At 44.8% G+C, this 16,700-nt stretch overlaps 2 protein-coding genes across 4 annotated transcripts in view; one reads left to right on the forward strand and one right to left on the reverse strand.

Annotated features, from left to right (window-relative positions):
- LOC109702713 (leucine-rich repeats and immunoglobulin-like domains protein 2) overlaps positions 1-16,700 on the reverse strand; it is a 176,055-nt gene that overhangs the window by 104,861 nt on the left and 54,494 nt on the right. The gene's annotated exons all lie outside the window — the stretch shown is intronic.
- On the forward strand, positions 814-8,275 carry LOC141414743 (uncharacterized). Its single transcript, XM_074049047.1, has 4 exons — positions 814-899; positions 1,912-2,104; positions 2,716-3,323; positions 5,025-8,275. The coding sequence occupies exons 1-3, from the start codon at positions 814-816 to the stop codon at positions 3,319-3,321; spliced, it is 885 nt and encodes a 294-aa protein (XP_073905148.1). The 3' UTR covers positions 3,322-3,323; positions 5,025-8,275.

Consider the following 16,700-nt stretch of genomic DNA (forward strand, 5'->3'; position numbering starts at 1 on the left):
AGACTGAGGTTTAAATGTCAGTTTGATAGTATTTATAAGGTAAACGTTATTTAGTTTATGAATAAGCGTAACTTAGTGACACACCTGTGCATTTGGGGGATGGAATGGGATTGCTCTGGGTTCTTGGTAGAAGATCTTTGTTTGGGATTAGGTTGCAGGGGCTGGGAGTTCCTCCAGTAAATCCTGACGTCCATGCCTCACATTCCACTGGATTCTGTAAGTGGTCTCAGTAGCCATCGCAGCCTGAATTATGTACTCCTGTTACAGTTAAAGCACATTTGGGCTTTTTCATGCACCATGTGGTCTTGTCTGGGCTGATCAAATGAGTGACTAAGAAAACAGAAGTGTTAGAAGGCTCTGGATTGACTGATCTTTAAATTGGAAATAGGAGTGAAAACCCATTATTGACCAAGTCTGGGCCAAATGGAACAAGAGATGGAGGCAGAGCCACCCTCTACTTGGATATCCACACTGATGTGGTGCTTGTTGGAAATTTATGGCTTCGTGCCTCTCATTAACCTCTTGTATGGCATGTAATTTCTCCAGATTCTACTTCCTGCCATGGCTTGGAGACTACACTTTTGGCTCTGGGTAAGAGGAGACCAGCTGTCCTGGGAGTAGGTGGCACAGAACCAAGGGTTCTCCACTACTACAAGATGCCCCATTTCTTTCTCACTGGTACATTAGAGGTGGTAGACAGGAGTTCAAAGCCCTCCCTCAGTCTCACGCCAGGAGTCTAAGATACTGGAGAGAAAAGACCTTGCCCATTTGGCTGAGGTGTCTGGGGCTGAACTGAAGGCTGTCTTGCACAAAATGAAGTGGGCCCCTTCAGTCACTGTGGCCATGATGGCCAAAATGGAACCTCGGGTCTGGGATAGGGGAAAACTGTGGATGGAGCTGTAAGGCATTATCGGTAAATGTGAGTCCAGGTCTGCAAAGCTGGCAATGGAAGGATCCCCATCAGGGAGGGGACTCCCAAATCTTGTTATTAAAATCCTTGTTCTATGTTTCCCTGGGAGGTCTTTCATAAACCACCATAGGTACCCAGAGGACTCCGGCAAGACTCACCCTTTCCCCTACTTGTGAAATTCTGTAGCAGACACCATGCTGAGGGACAAGCCTGCTGCAATGTTTTGCTTGCCCCTCTTCTCCACTGGCCCAACCCCTCTCCACTTTCTAACCTCCATTCAATTTCCTGTTACTGTGTGGTTATTTCCTTTATAATTAAAAACTTATTGTGGTACTAGGGTTTGAACTCAGGGTCCTGTGCTTTGTAGGCAGGCACTCTACAACTTGACCCATGCCCCTTCCCCTTTTTTGCTTTATTTTTCAGGTAGGGTCCAGCCTCAGGTGGAGATCCTCCTACCTACTGTCTCCCATGTAGCCAGGATTACAGAAATATACCACCACACCTTTCTTATTTGTTGAGACGGAGTCTGGATTTTTGCTGAGGGTGGTCTCAAAACTTGATCCTCCTAGTCTCTGTCTCCTGAGTAGCTGGGATTATAGCTGTAAGCCACCACGCCCAGCCCACACCACTCTTTATTATCTTATACTGGCTGATTAACTTTTTCCTAGTCCTTGAAGGTTTTTCAGTTTGAATCCATAATTTAAATGTGAAGTTTAAATTATGTTCAGGGATAAGTAGAGTGATGCACTGATAAACAGACTTACAAAACATGAACGTTTGCTTTTATTTTGGTTCTCTAGGAATAGGAGGCCATGTCCGCCTATTGGTAAGGAGGGCCCAGAAAGTTCTTAACTTCTCCAAGTCCACACCCTAAAAAGGCCCCGAGTTCAAACCCCAGTACCACCAAAAAAGGGCATAGCCAGAAGTGCCACCTTCCAACTGTCCTGGTGCCAAGTTATTCTTCATGATGACTGTAATGAGGGCATCTCCCTATTTAATAGGAAACTTTTACACCCTACCCACTGGGGAATGCCTTTATTATATGACCACAAAAGGGTACTCTACCAGAGTACATTAACTGGCATAACATCTGACCTCATGATTTGTGCAAAAGCTAAGGTGGAGCAGGGAAGGATTTCAGAAGTAGAGTTGACGGCCCCTGAACCCCACCTGGGTGCAATTGTCACAGATCATGTATGGTACAGGACCTGATGGCAGATTTGGGGCTCCAGAAGTCACCAGAAATTGAATTCTGCGCTTTACTTTTCGCAGTGCTGGGGATGGAATCCAGGGTCTCCTGCATACTGGGCAAGTGCTGTACCACTAAGCTAACCCCTTCCCCACATAGGTGCTTAAAATTAAGTCATGGCTCACAGGTCTGCCCCCAATTTAGCTGCCTAGAGATCACAAGCCACACAAATTTCAGACAATCGGGGGTGTGTGTGGGGTCTCCTGCAGTGTATCTTCTGCTTTCATAGGCAGCTTTTGTGGTCAACTCCTGTCATAATGATGGCTCTATCACAGCTTTTTTAAAAAAACCTCTTTAAGCCTCAGGTGCCCTGGCTGTAGATTGTTCGCAGTAGTTCTACTCAAAGGTTGAGGATTAGAGAAAACAATTCAGCTGAAGTTCTCCGCGTTAGTTGCAATTCCACCCTGTCCCAAACTTTGCAATGTGGCCTGAGATCATGGACTGTCACAGCCTACGACCTGGGCCACAGTGTCCCACCCGCTCACCTGCACTGCTTCAGATTTCTCCTTCAACCCCGCCTTCATCAAATGCCCCCGCCAGGCCCCGCTCTCCCTAGGTCGCCTCTGAGGTCGGTCCTACTTCTGTCGCTAGTTTGGCGCAGGCCCCTGGCGTCTTCCTCGGTCCGAGTCGCGCGGGCGTCCATTCAAATGCTGCCCGGTCCCTCCTCCTCTTGTGGTCGCTTCCCGGCGACTCCGTGCGCCACCGTCCCCCACACCTCGGGGTCGGGCCCTGGGGCGGCCTTTGCCTTTTCTCTTCAGAGACTGCGGAGCGAGGACGGAGCCAGCGGCCGGAGACGCTCTCCTCAGCGCAGGGGCGCCGCGCGGGTCCCGTCAGGCCGCCGGTCACGTGGCGAGGAGGGGGCGCCGGCGCGCGCACGAGCGAGCGGGCACGCGCAGCCGCGAGCGTGCGGAGGCGCGAGTTGCCGCTCAGTGTGTGGATGGCAGGGAGGGGGCGGCGGCCGGGAAGGGCGACTCCGCCCCCTGTGCGCATGCTCCGGCCCCCGCGGGTTATAAGGCCGCCGCGCCTGCCCGGCAAAGTGCCTAGGTGCGACCTAAGGAGCGTGCTGGCCGCGTGGGTGCAGGAAACAGCGAAGCCAGCGGCAGGCGACGGCCCGAGCCGCCCCGAGGGACTCAGCACGCGCCGCTGGGAGCTGCGCATATAACGGTTAGTTGGGGCGCAGCCCGCGCGCACCCCGAGTTGCCCTGGGTGGTCCAAGAGACCCCCACGCGAGCGCAGACCTTGGTCTGCCGGGAAGGGAGGGCGGGAGGCGCCCGATAGAGGGCAGCCTGGTCGTGGCAGCCGCGTGGCCCCAGAGCGCGGCTGTGGTGAAGGGGACCTTGAGATGCTTGGGGACAGTGTCTCTCCCAGAGCAGCTACTGGGCCCCATGGTCAGGTGCTGGCCACAGTCTGGCCGCTGAATCGGGTCATGGTGCCCGGTGACCTTGGGGAAGTCGCTTCCCCTCTAGCCTTTAGAATGATCTGGGAAAAGGGAAGTTTCACATGGCGTTTGGGACTCATGCTGGCTGGGAAGGGACTCAGGGCCAGAGTTATTCTGGACTAGGCAGCCATTTGTTAAGTATTCACAGGAGAGTCTCGCCCTTCTAGATGCTGTTTTACTCCCCAAATAAATGTCAGTAACTCATTGCCCCGGCCATCATGGCCATCAAAAGGGAGATGACCCAATAGCCAGGAGAAACCCAGCCTTTGCTAAGGCTGTGAAAAAGGCAGCCAGCCATGAGGGAGTCTTCAGCAGGCTGTCTTCTATGGGAGCAATCTCTGATTCCCCTAGGGAATCCCTGTTACCAGCAGGCGGAAGCCCACATGCCTCAATGACCATGTGGGTCATAGAGGCTGGTGGATGTCCCCGGAGGGTAATCTGTGGCTTCCTGGAGCCCTTCAGTGGAAGGTTTTAAAATCCCTTAATCAACTATACCCTAATCTCAAGGAAGCTGTTCAAGGGAGTAGGGCTCAAAGACATGGTTCAGTAGATAGTGCAACCATATGAAATACGCCAGAGAACAAATCCAGTAATGTCTCCAGTCCCCAGGGACACAGAGGCAAGGGACTTACCCTAGTGAGGATGGTCAGTTGGACTTTACCCATATGCCCTGTGGTGAGGGGAGTGCCTAACTCAAAATTGCTGCTAGTGCTGGTGGACACATTTATAGGAGGGGTAGACGCTTTCCCTTGCAAAACTGAAAAGGCTAGAGAAGTAGTCAGACTCCTAATAACTTAAATCATTCCCCAATTCGCCCTCCCTGAAAGTCGCCAGAGTAAAAACTGCCCTGCCTTTGAAGCCCAAGTGACCCAGGTCAGGGGCTCACTGGAGGCTTGGGGACAGATTATCTTCTCCACTATGCTTGGTAGCAGCAATAATCTGGTAAGGTCAAAAAGGTCAATGAACTCTAAAGAGACAAGTGGCCAAACTGATCCAAGAAACCCAGTCCCCAGGGATCAAGCTTCTGCCCATCACACTCCTCAGACTTAAAAATACCCCCTGGGAATCACGGCCTGACTCCCTTTGAGTTTCTCTATGGCAGGCCATTTCTTACTAATGACCTTCTCAATCCAGAGACAGCTCAGTTGTTGTCCCATGTCACCCAACTTGCAAAACGCCAGCAAATTTTTTCTAAGACTCAACAGGGATTTTCAGGGAACAAGTGAATGGACCCCCTCTCTTTTGCCTGGATAAACTAGTCTTGATTAAATCTCTATACCCTTACTGAAACTTAAACGCCCCCACACCCCCCGGGAAGGACCATTCCCAGTCATTTTATCCACTACAAAGGCAGTGCAGTGCAGGTGGCAGGACTAGACTCCTGCATTCACCATTCAAGAATAAAGCACTGGAACCCTCCAACACAGGAAGTCCCACTGCCACTGGAACAGCAGACACCGAGCCTGACAGCTCCAGATTATGCTTTCTCATGTGAACCTACCAAGAGACTCAAGCTACTTACTCTTCAGGAAGCAGACTCCTACTTCTCCAGATAAGTGATGCCCGGGCTTTTTGGGCCTTCGTTGTCTTTGGAACAGTTGTGATAATTATTTTTGGTGTGGGACTATATTCTGTAGCCCCCTCTGACTGAACTATCCCAGAGATACTACTTTGCTTCTCTTTCTAGTCTATATCCACTCTGTTTTGGGGTTTCCTCTACATTTGAACCTTCAACAAGCTCCTCTTCAAAAAGGCTGTGCCCAGTTCAGCCAAGTAAGTATGTTCCTTACATTCCTTGCACTATTCTCACTTTTCTTCCCCACAGGGAGTATTTGGGAAGAGAATTCCTTCCTCTCTATCTCTCAGGCCATGGCCAGAAAGAACTCCCCCCTAAAAAACTGTTGGGTTTGCTATGAAAGGCCCAGTGCTGGCAAAATTCCCGAGTGGCTTATCATCAATTTCACTGACCCTTTCACGGCTCATTCACTCCCCCTTACTGGGAAGCCTTTAAATTTTACTGCACCTCTAATTCACTTAACAGGGATCACTCCCTTCCCCAGTAGCACCCCCTTTGTGTTGGCAGATGTCTCTGAGTATTTGTGGAATACTAACATAGACCCTGGCTTCAATGTGTCAAGGGACCCCTCCTGCCCAACTCCTTACAGAACACATCACCCAAATGGCAGTAATAGGACAGGCATTCCTTGTTCTCTGGGTGACACTATCACCTGTCACTGTAATGGCACCAAGGAGACATATATTTGTACTGGACACCATTATTTCCAAGTTAACAATTGTACCATCATCGGGCAAAATATCTCTGGACCCTATTGCACTACTGAGCGCAAGCAGACCTGTAATTATATTCAGACCCAGATTGCTAGGGTTCAATTTAATAATTATATAAAGAACCTCCCCTGCAAGCCCTGCCTTAGGAGTTTTTATAAGACAAGCACCCTGGGTGTCCCCGGGAATCTTTCAGCTGACCCTGATCTATATCCCTCCAACTTCACTGCAGCGAAGCTCCTCTGTCTCCCCTCAGGTTACCTGTTCATTGGAGTAACTGTCAATGGCACCAAATCTGAAGCTTTTGGCCTGCAGTGCTTACATCCCTATAAGACTAGGGGTAGCTGGGCCATTGGACAATTAGTTCCTAATGACAAACAGGTTACCTTCTGGAATAATTCCATTCTTCAAACTATGGTGTTTTCCCAACTAAATGGGACTTACAGCTACAGGAACAAATCGGAACTTATAACTTTAATAGCCAGCCTGGCAGGACTGTCCTATGATGTAGTGTCCAATACCATGACTGCTGCCAGTTTAACCCATATGTTGGGACATGTGGCAATGGAAACTGGGTTCAACTTTATGAATATTCAAAACTGTCTAAATGCCATACCCAAGACAGTATTAGCCCACCACCTGGCCCTGGACTTTGAATTAGTTGAGCAAGGTGGAGTCTGTGCCCTAGCCAACACTTCTTGCTGCACTTACATAAATACCTCAGGAGAAGTGGAGGAACGTGCCAACCACATTTCCAATGAAGCCAAGTGGCGAAAAGAACAGTCCCAGAACTCTGAGGTGACTGGACGTGTATTGGTCTGGTTGCTTTTCATTTTGGGTGCCATAGTTGCCATATCATTCTTACTCATCTTTAGTCACTATTTCTTTAACCTTCTAGTAAAGTTTGTTTCCTGTTGTTCAGAACCCAAATGATTGTACATTCAAAGCTGCTATTCCACTAAAGCCTTCTGCATCAGCCTAAATTCTTCTTGGGGGAAACCATGTGTGGTGGACTAACTCTGCACCCCCACACAGCAGGAAGCAAGCAGTGAGAGCAGCCATCGCCCCTAATCCCTTAACTATAATGAAGTTACTCCCTTCCCCCTGGGTTATGTGTTCATTGGAGTAACTCTCAATGGCACCAAATCCAAAGCCTTCAGTCTGCAATGCTTACTTCCCTGTAAGACTAGGGGTAACTGGGCCATTGGACAATGAGTTCCTAATGACAAACAGCCTACCTTCTGGAATTACTCCATCCTTCAAACTATGGAGTTTTCCCAGTGAACTGGGATTTATAGTCACACAAATAAATGGGAACCTGTAACCTAAATAGACAGCCTGGAGGACTGTTCTATGGTGTAGTGTCCAATACCATGACTGCTGACAGTTTAACCCATATGGTGGGACATGTGGCAATGGAAATGGCTCCACTTTAAGGATACGCAAAAGTCTCTTAACTCCCTAGCCAAGATGGTCATGGACAACTGCCTGACCCTTGACTTCCTATTAGCAGAGCAAGGCAGAGTCTGTGCCATAGCTGACATTACTTGCTGCAGTTACATTAATACCTCAGAAGCAGTAGAGGAATGGGCCAACCACATTTTAGAACATGCCAAGTAACCCAAAGAAAAGTCCCAGAACTCTCAGGCGGCTAGCCAAGTATGGTCCCAGATCCATTCTTGGTTACCCTCTGTTACTTGGTTTCAACCTTTTTTTGGTCCCATAGTAACCAAATTGTTATTACTCATCTTTGGGCCCTGTCTCTTTAAGCTACTAGTAAAGTGGGTTTCCTCTTTTTTTAGAACCCATCAAACTCCAAAAGATTGTATATAAGGAACCCCAATTTCTCTGAAGCCATCTGAATTGTCCTAACTCCCCCTCGGAGGAACCCCAGCTGGTCGACTAACTCTGCGCCCCTACACAGCAGGAAGCAGTCAGAGCGGTCATCGCCCCTGATCCCTAATGGCAGTTAGGGTGCCATCCGAGGGGGGGGAATGAGGGACAGATAGTAGGACACATGCAGTAAGGGAAAGATGGCGGATTCCACGTGGCTGGCAGATTCCACATGGCATCGATGATGCAGAGGCTTCTTCCCATGTGCCCTGGGTCTGGTGGTACCCCTGCACTTCCATACTCCTGCAGCACTTACACTCTGGGCATCAAGACAGGGACAGGGAAAGACCACATGGACAGAGGGTGATGGAAGTCTGGGCAAATTGAAATGGAGGGCATATCCCATACCACGTAGGGGAGGGGAAAGAAAGGATCTTCAAGGGGAAATTCTGGAGGACATTAGTGGACTACCAATTTCCTGGTCCCCTTCTCCTTGGAGGAGTTCCTTCCTTTCATATCACTTTCTGTTTCCCCAATAAATCTTTGCTAAATTCTCTCATGATTTTCCTGACTCTTAATTTTTTATCTGGTGAAGAAAAAAAACCCATATCCCTAGACAGCTACCAATCCTTGTCCCACCTGGTAACTTGAGAGAGTGGCATGAGCTGCATTGCTCACAACCAGGGTGACACTGCAGCCTTTGATTGGACTTGGCCTCCCTGACTGGTGATACTTGGGGGGGGGTTTCCTTTGTCATTCAACCTAGGTTTCCAAGTACCCTCTGGCTTAGTTTGGGGACTTCAGGGACCCTGTGGAGGAATCGGAAGAATGGTAATGCATTGGGTCACAAGCATGCTTTTCTGCACAGGAGGGAGCAAGTCCTTCCTTTTCTGTGTGCATTTGAACATTTCATTGTCTTGCCATGACATAATTTGGTGCAAAAAAAGTTGTGAAAACTAGTTTAATCAATCTAAACCAGGAAACGTGTTACTACTTCAGTCCTCTCCCTGGTTTCCAGTAGCTGATTATAAACTGGGTGTCTATCAATAATAAACAATTACAAGTCACTTTATTTACCATGTTTAGTTTTGATGTCTTTCAAAAATTATTAGGATAGGCTGGGGCTGGTGTAGGCTGGGGCTGTAGTTCAGCAGAAGTAGAATGCCTGCTTATTATTAACAGGCTATGAAGCCCTGGGTTTGGTCCCCAGTACTGAAAAAAATCATTCTGGTTTCAAAATAAGATGTGTACACATGTCAATTCCCTAATAAAATAAGTGTGGGGTTTCATTATAGGATGAACTCTGAATTGTGTGAGAATTTGGAAGTGGATGGATACTTAGCTACCAGCTGAATAAAGTGCAGAGAGATGTGTTTCTTGTTTTTTAGTTAAATGTTAAGTAGTGTCCATAAAATCAAATTTTTTTAAGGACATGGTCTTCCCATGTAACCCACCCAGACTGGCCCGGAGCTCCAGATCCTTCTGCCTCAGTCTCCCACAGAAATCTGTCTTTATACCATGGGGTAAAACTTCCTCCTCAAATTGCCATACACATAATCAAGAATTTAGGCAGCTAGCTCTCAAAATGGGTAACAGTAAGATTTTAAACATTTAAACCAAAATACAATATGCTTCAGTAATTCATTCACTTTGGGCTTAAATTGGTGCTGTTGTCTCATCAGTTTACAGTGATTCTTGCTAAATTTGGAAGTTAATAGTCTAAGAAGCATTTTGTGAGTTTTTGGGGTTTTTTTTCTTTCTTTTTTTTTTTATTGAGATGCTGGTGCTTGAACTCAGGGAATATACTTGAGCCACTTCATCAGCCCTTTTTCTGATGATATTTTTTCCAGATGGGGTCTCACCAACTGTTTGCCCTGGTTGGCTTCAAACCACAATCCTCCTGATCTCTGTCTCCCCAGTAGCTAGGATTACAGATGTAATAGTAATCCCAATAGTTTTATTTTTTTAAAATAGCTAAGTAGGTGAAAGATTTAGCTATAACCCTAACAATAGGCTGTAACATCCCTGATCATATTAAGAAGCATTAAGAGGATGAAACTGATTAGTACCTCAGTAGTTTACGTATCTTTTTTTTTCTTTCAACTATAAAGGCATATAATAGCTCTGGAAAGGATCTTAAACCAGCTGATTAATTTCCTTCATTCTATAGATGAGGAAATGGAGGCTGGGAGGTTAAATAACTTGACATTTTGCCTCTGAAAAGTTGTTAGTGGTCAGGGACTATGTGTCTTTTGACCCCGATTTTGTCAGATTAACTTTCCTGAGTTTTCTCTAAAATTGTAAATATGGATATGTTGGGAGTCATGAGCCACAATCTTACAAGGTCCTTGTGGTTTAGCAGGATCCTGACAAGGTCAGAGACTGCAAGTGTACCTTGTCTCTCACTGGGGTTTTGAGGGAACATGTGTGGCTCTGTTTGTCTGGAGAAAAGAAACATTAACATGAAGGTATTTGTTTATAAAAGGCTAGGAACAGGGTGACATGTCCTTGGCAACCAGGCTCAGGTTTTGTGTATATGAAACTAGGAGAAACTAGGGAGGTCTGGGTTTCATTTGTGATACTAAGAAGGTCTGGGTTTTGTTTATGAAACCAGGGAGATTGGAGTGAGGACATTGTTTTTCAGGTAGAGGGCATTGTTTCCCAGGCATAGAAATTCTGTTTGCATTGTATAACTTCCTGCTTTGTACTGCTTATAAGCCTAATGCAAAAATAAAAAATTTGCCAGTTGGTCATCAGCCTTCTGGTCCTCTCATTTGTGTCTTGCCTGTTCATTCCTTTCCTTAGCCCTTTTGGGTCAAGAACCTCTGTGATCCCAGCATGGATACAGATTATCTCCAACTGGAAATAGATTTTTAGAGTCATAACTTCCCAACTTCAGCTTTTGTTTGCGGGGGGGATTGAGGAGGGTGGGATTGGGTTTGAACTCAGGGCTTCACTTCCCAGCTTTTAGTTTCATTCCCATTGTGTTTCAGTACCTTCCTAACATGCATTCCTATGCAGGATTCAGGTTCCTGTAGAAATGCCTATTTGTTGCAGATGAGGATGAGGAAAATAGAACTTGGATATGAGGAAAACAGAAAGTTGTGAATTTTATATATTCAGCTATTTGTTGTTAGTGACCAGGCACTATGAGAAATTTAGTGTTCAGCAATGAACAGAGTCTACTACTTTCCCTCTTGGAGTTTACAGTCTACCAGGAAAACATAAATAGTTAATTAGTACAGTAAGTACTGTTTACTAACAAGTGTTGAATGTTGGGGGAGAACAAGTTCCTATGGGAAGAAATCCTGTATTACGTAGATAATTTTATTGAGAAGCAATCTGGGCAGGCCTCTGTGAGGAACTGCTATTTAATCTGAGCCTTGAAAGATGAACAGGAGGTAGTAGAAACAGTAGTTTCTTACACAAGCTTGTCCTAGAAACCTGTGGGGGCAACAGGAGATGCAGAAAAGACAACAGACAGAAGACCAAACATACAAAAAGCTGGGGCCAAGTAGGCTGTGTGCTCGGATGGAGACACACCAGCCCCCTCCACCTCCAGTAAGTTTATTATATACAGCAGCAACACGAGGTGGAGAGGCAGTTCTCAGGGGAGGGGGCATGATATCCCCAGGGGGGGTAATCCTTGGGAACAGGAGGAACCTGTTACCAATAGAAATCAGGTACGTCATATACTGTTGTAGCTATCTTGGCCACAACAGGAGTTAAGAGTAAAGGAAGCACAAAGTTTATTGAAAGGATAGCGAAGCACCCTAATGGGTGGGACTTAGTGAAAGGGTTAAGTCAAAGGATAGCTGAAGTTCATAAGATTAAATAGGGGTTGACTTTGTGTACTGCCCCCCACCCCCTCAAACACACACTCACTCTACTTTGCAGCTGTAGTTATAACTTAACTTTTGGTCCAGTCTGACCATCTGGTTGCCCCCATCCCTATCAGAAAGGATATTGCAAGAGGCTCTTCTTGGTCTGTTCTGTCCTGGCAACCTCTCATCTTTATGTTATGACTACTGCTCATAATCTCAGTGAGACCATCTTTTCGTGTATCTTGGGAAATTTTGCTGTGCCTCAGCACCTGTGTGTGAAGATGGTTTCTCATGTCTCCCTAAAATGTTTTTCTTTTAAGCATGCCTTCCTGTCTCCTTTATCTAAAACAAAGTTATTTCTGCCATTTGTCCATTTATATCCCCAGGGATATTTTTGTTGTTGTTCCCAGAAATATTTCTGCCATTTTATTTACTGTAATATTTGTCTCCTTACAAAAGGACTTAAAAGAAAAGCATGAATCTATCATTTCTCTTTACAAGATCCCTTTCTCGAACTCAGAAATGACAAGTCAACCTTAAAGTCTTTTGTCAGTCAAAGAGGCCCAAAAGTAGAAATACAGAAATGTTCAACAGAGGAAGACACGAGGTCATTTTCACATTTCTCCTTACCTCTCTAGACACTGAAGTCTTTTGTGTTCCAGGAAACCAGACATTTGGTAGGTGAGACAGGTGGCTCAGGTCTACAAGAGGTGTGAGAGAAGCTGGTGTTGGTGGAGGAGCAGGGGAAGGAGGCAGCCTCCTGGCAATGTGATGCCTGCCTTTCCCCCCAGACTGGTGATTTATTATAATTTTGTGCTTTTCCAAAAGTTCTCAACATTCCATGCTTGAATCTTAACCTCACTGTAAACTCAAGTTCCATTTTTTTAGCTTGCCGTACTAGGGTTTGAACTCAGGGCCTTGAATTTGCCAGGCAGGTGCTCCACTGCTTGGACCACAGTGCAAGCCAAAAGTTCCATTTTAGTAAAAGCATCTGCGCCATCCCTAAGCCACCCTTAGGTCACATGTCTAAAGAACAAAGCCACTGAGGCAGCAGTAATTCACTGCTGGAAGGCGACTGTCTTTCTTCTCTGCACTGGTTGTTTCTGGCATGGAACATACATCCTCATGTGTGCTCACCTCCAGAGTTTGCCCTACAGAATGAATAATTCAAACTAGTGTCTTCCATGCCAACCTTAGCTACATACATTGTATCCAAGACTGAGGAATTCACTGGTCTTTAATGGAGTATTTAGAAAAGAGACAGAATTAAACTACTTGAGCTGACACAGAACTGAGAAGCAGCCAGTCATTCCACATATGGATTCTATGTAGTGACTTTTAAATCTGTCTTTTCCTTGGAAGGGAATAATTAAACAAGAGCTTACTGGTGAATATTCCAAGTACCTCGCTGCTTCTTTGTTCCCAGGTGTGCCATTTGTGCCAAGAGTCAGTTTTCTGTTTCCTGGCTAAGTATTGCTCAGAGCTGCAGGTGCCTTTTGTTTGAACTCCCATGAGCCTTGGGATGGGTCAGAGCTACAGGTCAGCTTGTCAGCCAGTGTGTTCATTTGCAGTTTCTCCTCTGGAGATCTAAGCATATTAAGTCTCTTCAGTGCATTTCAGCATATAAAGAATGACCAAGTCAGAGGACAGTGATTCTCAGTAGAAACAGCAGCAGCTTTGGAGCATGTGAGCTCTGCCAAATCACATCCCTGAGACAATTCCTTATTTGAGAAATTTGAAGAAAATTCTACTAGCCTGGCCGGATTGTTGGAAGACTGTATTAGTTTGCCAGAGTTGCTGTGACAAAATTCTCAGATCACATGGCTTAAACAGTTTGTTTCTCACAGATCTAGAAACTGAAAGCCAAGATCACTATGCCAGCAGACTTAGTTTCTTCTAAGGGCTCTCTTTGCCTCTTTGCACATGGCCAGCTTATGTCACTTCACTTACGGTCTGGGGTCTTTCCTCTGTGTTCCTGTATGTCTGGAGTCTAATTTCTTCTTAGAATGACACCAATCATATCAGATTAGGGCCTCACTCTAAAGACTTCATTTTAACTTAATTACTATTTAAAGAGCTCATGGCCAACCTGAGCTCCTGTCTTGGTAGTGTTAGTTCTCAAAGATCTCAGAATAAAGAATTATAAGTATTCTTCTAAAAGTCAGAAATATTCTTTTGATAAACTAGGCTTCCATTCTGTGGTCCTGAAAACTAAGGCACAATATGGTCACTAAAAAAGACAGGGAGACAAAGGCAGGGCTTTGTGATAACAAAGCTATGTGGTATCAGCTCACTTTCCCCAGTGGTATAAAGAAAGAACTTATGCTTTGAGATTTGAAAGAAACAATTTGAACTTCTGGTTCTACTATTTGCTAATTATGTGAATTTGGGCAAGGTACTTGACCTGTTTCATTATCTGTATTGTTTTGGGTAATAATGTTATCTTATTTTGCCAGGGACTTGCTATGTAGCCAAAAGCTGCCTTGGAACTCATTAAGTAGCCCAAGTCACAGTCTTCTTGTCTCATCCACCTGAGTGCCCAGATAGGTGTGTGACACAACACCTGGCTACATCATCTGTAAAAGGGTGATAAGACTATTTCCCTCAAATGGGCTGTTGCCACAATGAAGTGCTTGGTAGTATTTGGAGGCAAAATGTATTTGCTATTAATTTTATCACTCCTGCACATCAGTAATTGTGATTAATACTCTGTTTACCCTTTCTTCTCAAAATGTTTTGACAACAAGCATTGTGATGGTCTAGGAGTTAAATGGAAGGTAACAAACATCTTTCTTAGAGATTTCAGGAAACAATGGCTGAACAAATTTGCAGAGGTCATGAATGAAAAAGCCCCAACAGAGCCTTCTCTAGTGACTACCCATGAGTCCACATTAGACACCAGAGGCAAGCAATCTTCTAGCTAGTATGACCCATGTACTGCCCTCCTCATCACCACTTCTGATTTCCCTTGTAGTAAAAGTCACAGACTGCCCATCCCAGAAGGCACTGACCAAAAGACAGCAGTACAAGAATCAAACAGCATGCTACTGAGGATTCTACTCAGCACATGGGGAGGTACAGTGCAGGGGAGATAGCTGAACACCTGCCTAGCAAGCTCAAGGCCCTGAGTTCAAACCCCAGTACTGCCAACAGAAGCACCCCCAAAAAATCAGCATGACCAAACCCACTGTGAAACTGCATTGTTACATAGTCACAGCAATACTACTCTAAAGTGGCCTGCAGACTACACAATCCATAAACTACTTCCTACTTGTCTATGGTAAAGTACAGAAACTGAGTTACAAATTTTAATAGCAGACTGAGAGTAATTTTGTCTATTGAGACTAAAATCTAAATCTGATGCTTGCATTCTGCCATTTTATTTCATTTTTCTAGTCATTCTTCTGAATTTCATGAAAATACTGGTCCACAGCAACTAGGCCTGCAGGAAAGACAGCTTAAGCACTGGGAAGTGAACTTCAAAATGTCTTTGAATGTGAACAGCTACCTTTCAAAACTCCACTTAGGCCCCAGGATATCCCAGATCAAAGAAAAAAAGGCAATAAAACCATGGTTTTATTTTGTTGGGTTTTTTTGTTTGTTTTTTTGCATTTCTCCTTCCAAGAGGACAAAAATGATAGTTCTACTTTTTTTTAATAAGAAATTTAGTGAGCCTACCTGCCTGAGTTCAAACAGTACCACAAAAAAAAAAAAATTGGAAGTCAACTTCTACCTTCCAGGTCCAGATGTTCCCATTGGAAGTGATCAATGTCCAGAAGGTTTCACTCAAGTGTTTCTGAACACTGTAGTCAAGATACACTGCCCAGAGAGTGTCATAGTAGAAAACCCCCTATATCTCAGTCAAGAATCTGGATTCAAATTCTAGCTTTATTGTCTAAAAGCATTTTGACATCAGGCATGTGATAATCTCACTGAGCCAGTGTAGTTTTCTTAATTTTGAAATGCAGGGATTAGAATTATCTACCTGATAATCATAAGACTTTATGAGAGTCAAATGAGATCATATCTATAGAAAGTGCCTCATTAAGAACAAAGTGCAGAAAATGTACCCAACAGGATCAATATTTATGAGCCTGTCTTCAAAGAGTTGAGCCTCTCAAAGGCAATGGTCCCTGAGATGGCAAAGTAACAAGTCACAGAATACTGACATTCTTCAAGTATTATGTTAACCAAAGACCTATCAAACTAGAAAAGGTTACCTTCAGGCTCTTCCCTGTGCCTGCTCTGTCAAATATACATTCTTATGTGTGAGAAAATATAACAGATACCAGGAAAGGGCCACACTGAGCAACTTGGCTTATACTTTTCTACAGGTATGTCAAATACCAGCACTGTTCAGACTGACATCTTCTAATTGGGGGGGGGGACAGGAACAGGGGAAATTAGAGAGTAGAAATAAGTCTTTGTAGATCAAAAGGCCATGCTAAAGTAGCTAAGAGATATTTCAAGATCACTTGTCCATCTGAAGATCAATTTCTTTTTCAAAACAGTTGCAGGTGTCACAAGATCACTTTACTTCTTATATCTGAAAACATGCACAAATAAATCAAGCTGTTTCATTTTCATCCCACCCCCTTGGGGATTATTAGGCCTGCAAAGAAACCACACAGAACCCTGAGGAAGTGGATCCAAATCTTCAATCTTATAACACCACACCCCTAGGCAACAGGGGTGTAGCACACATGGACATACACTCTTCCCACATTGGGAGGGTTCTAGGTGATTCCTGGGTTGATTTCAGATGTTACTTTAAGTGCAGTTTGTAATAAATCTCTTAATTCAGAACTTGTTACTTTTGTCAATGAACCTGGTAATTAGTCCAAGACAAGAAAAAGATCAAGGCTACTTGCTGTTGATTTAGATTATATTACAAATAGAAAGCTGAAGATAGAAGGGGTTGGTGGGCATACCTGCCTAACTGAACAGGGAAAAAAAAATCACATAATTAAAAAAATTATTTGCAGGTTTCCATCCCCCCTGAAGTTCCCCCTAAAAGCACCTTAGCTCAACCTCCTCATGTCAAATTGTTTTCACAATTACCTCTATAATATGCATCAATTAACAAAGTAAAAAATGGAGGTTACTTAAAATGAGAGTATAGTCAGTGGTACAGTACATGCTTGGCATTTGTGAGGCCCT

Source organism: Castor canadensis, chromosome 12 (genome assembly GCF_047511655.1).
Source record: "Castor canadensis chromosome 12, mCasCan1.hap1v2, whole genome shotgun sequence".
Classification (NCBI taxonomy): Eukaryota; Metazoa; Chordata; class Mammalia; order Rodentia; family Castoridae; genus Castor; species Castor canadensis.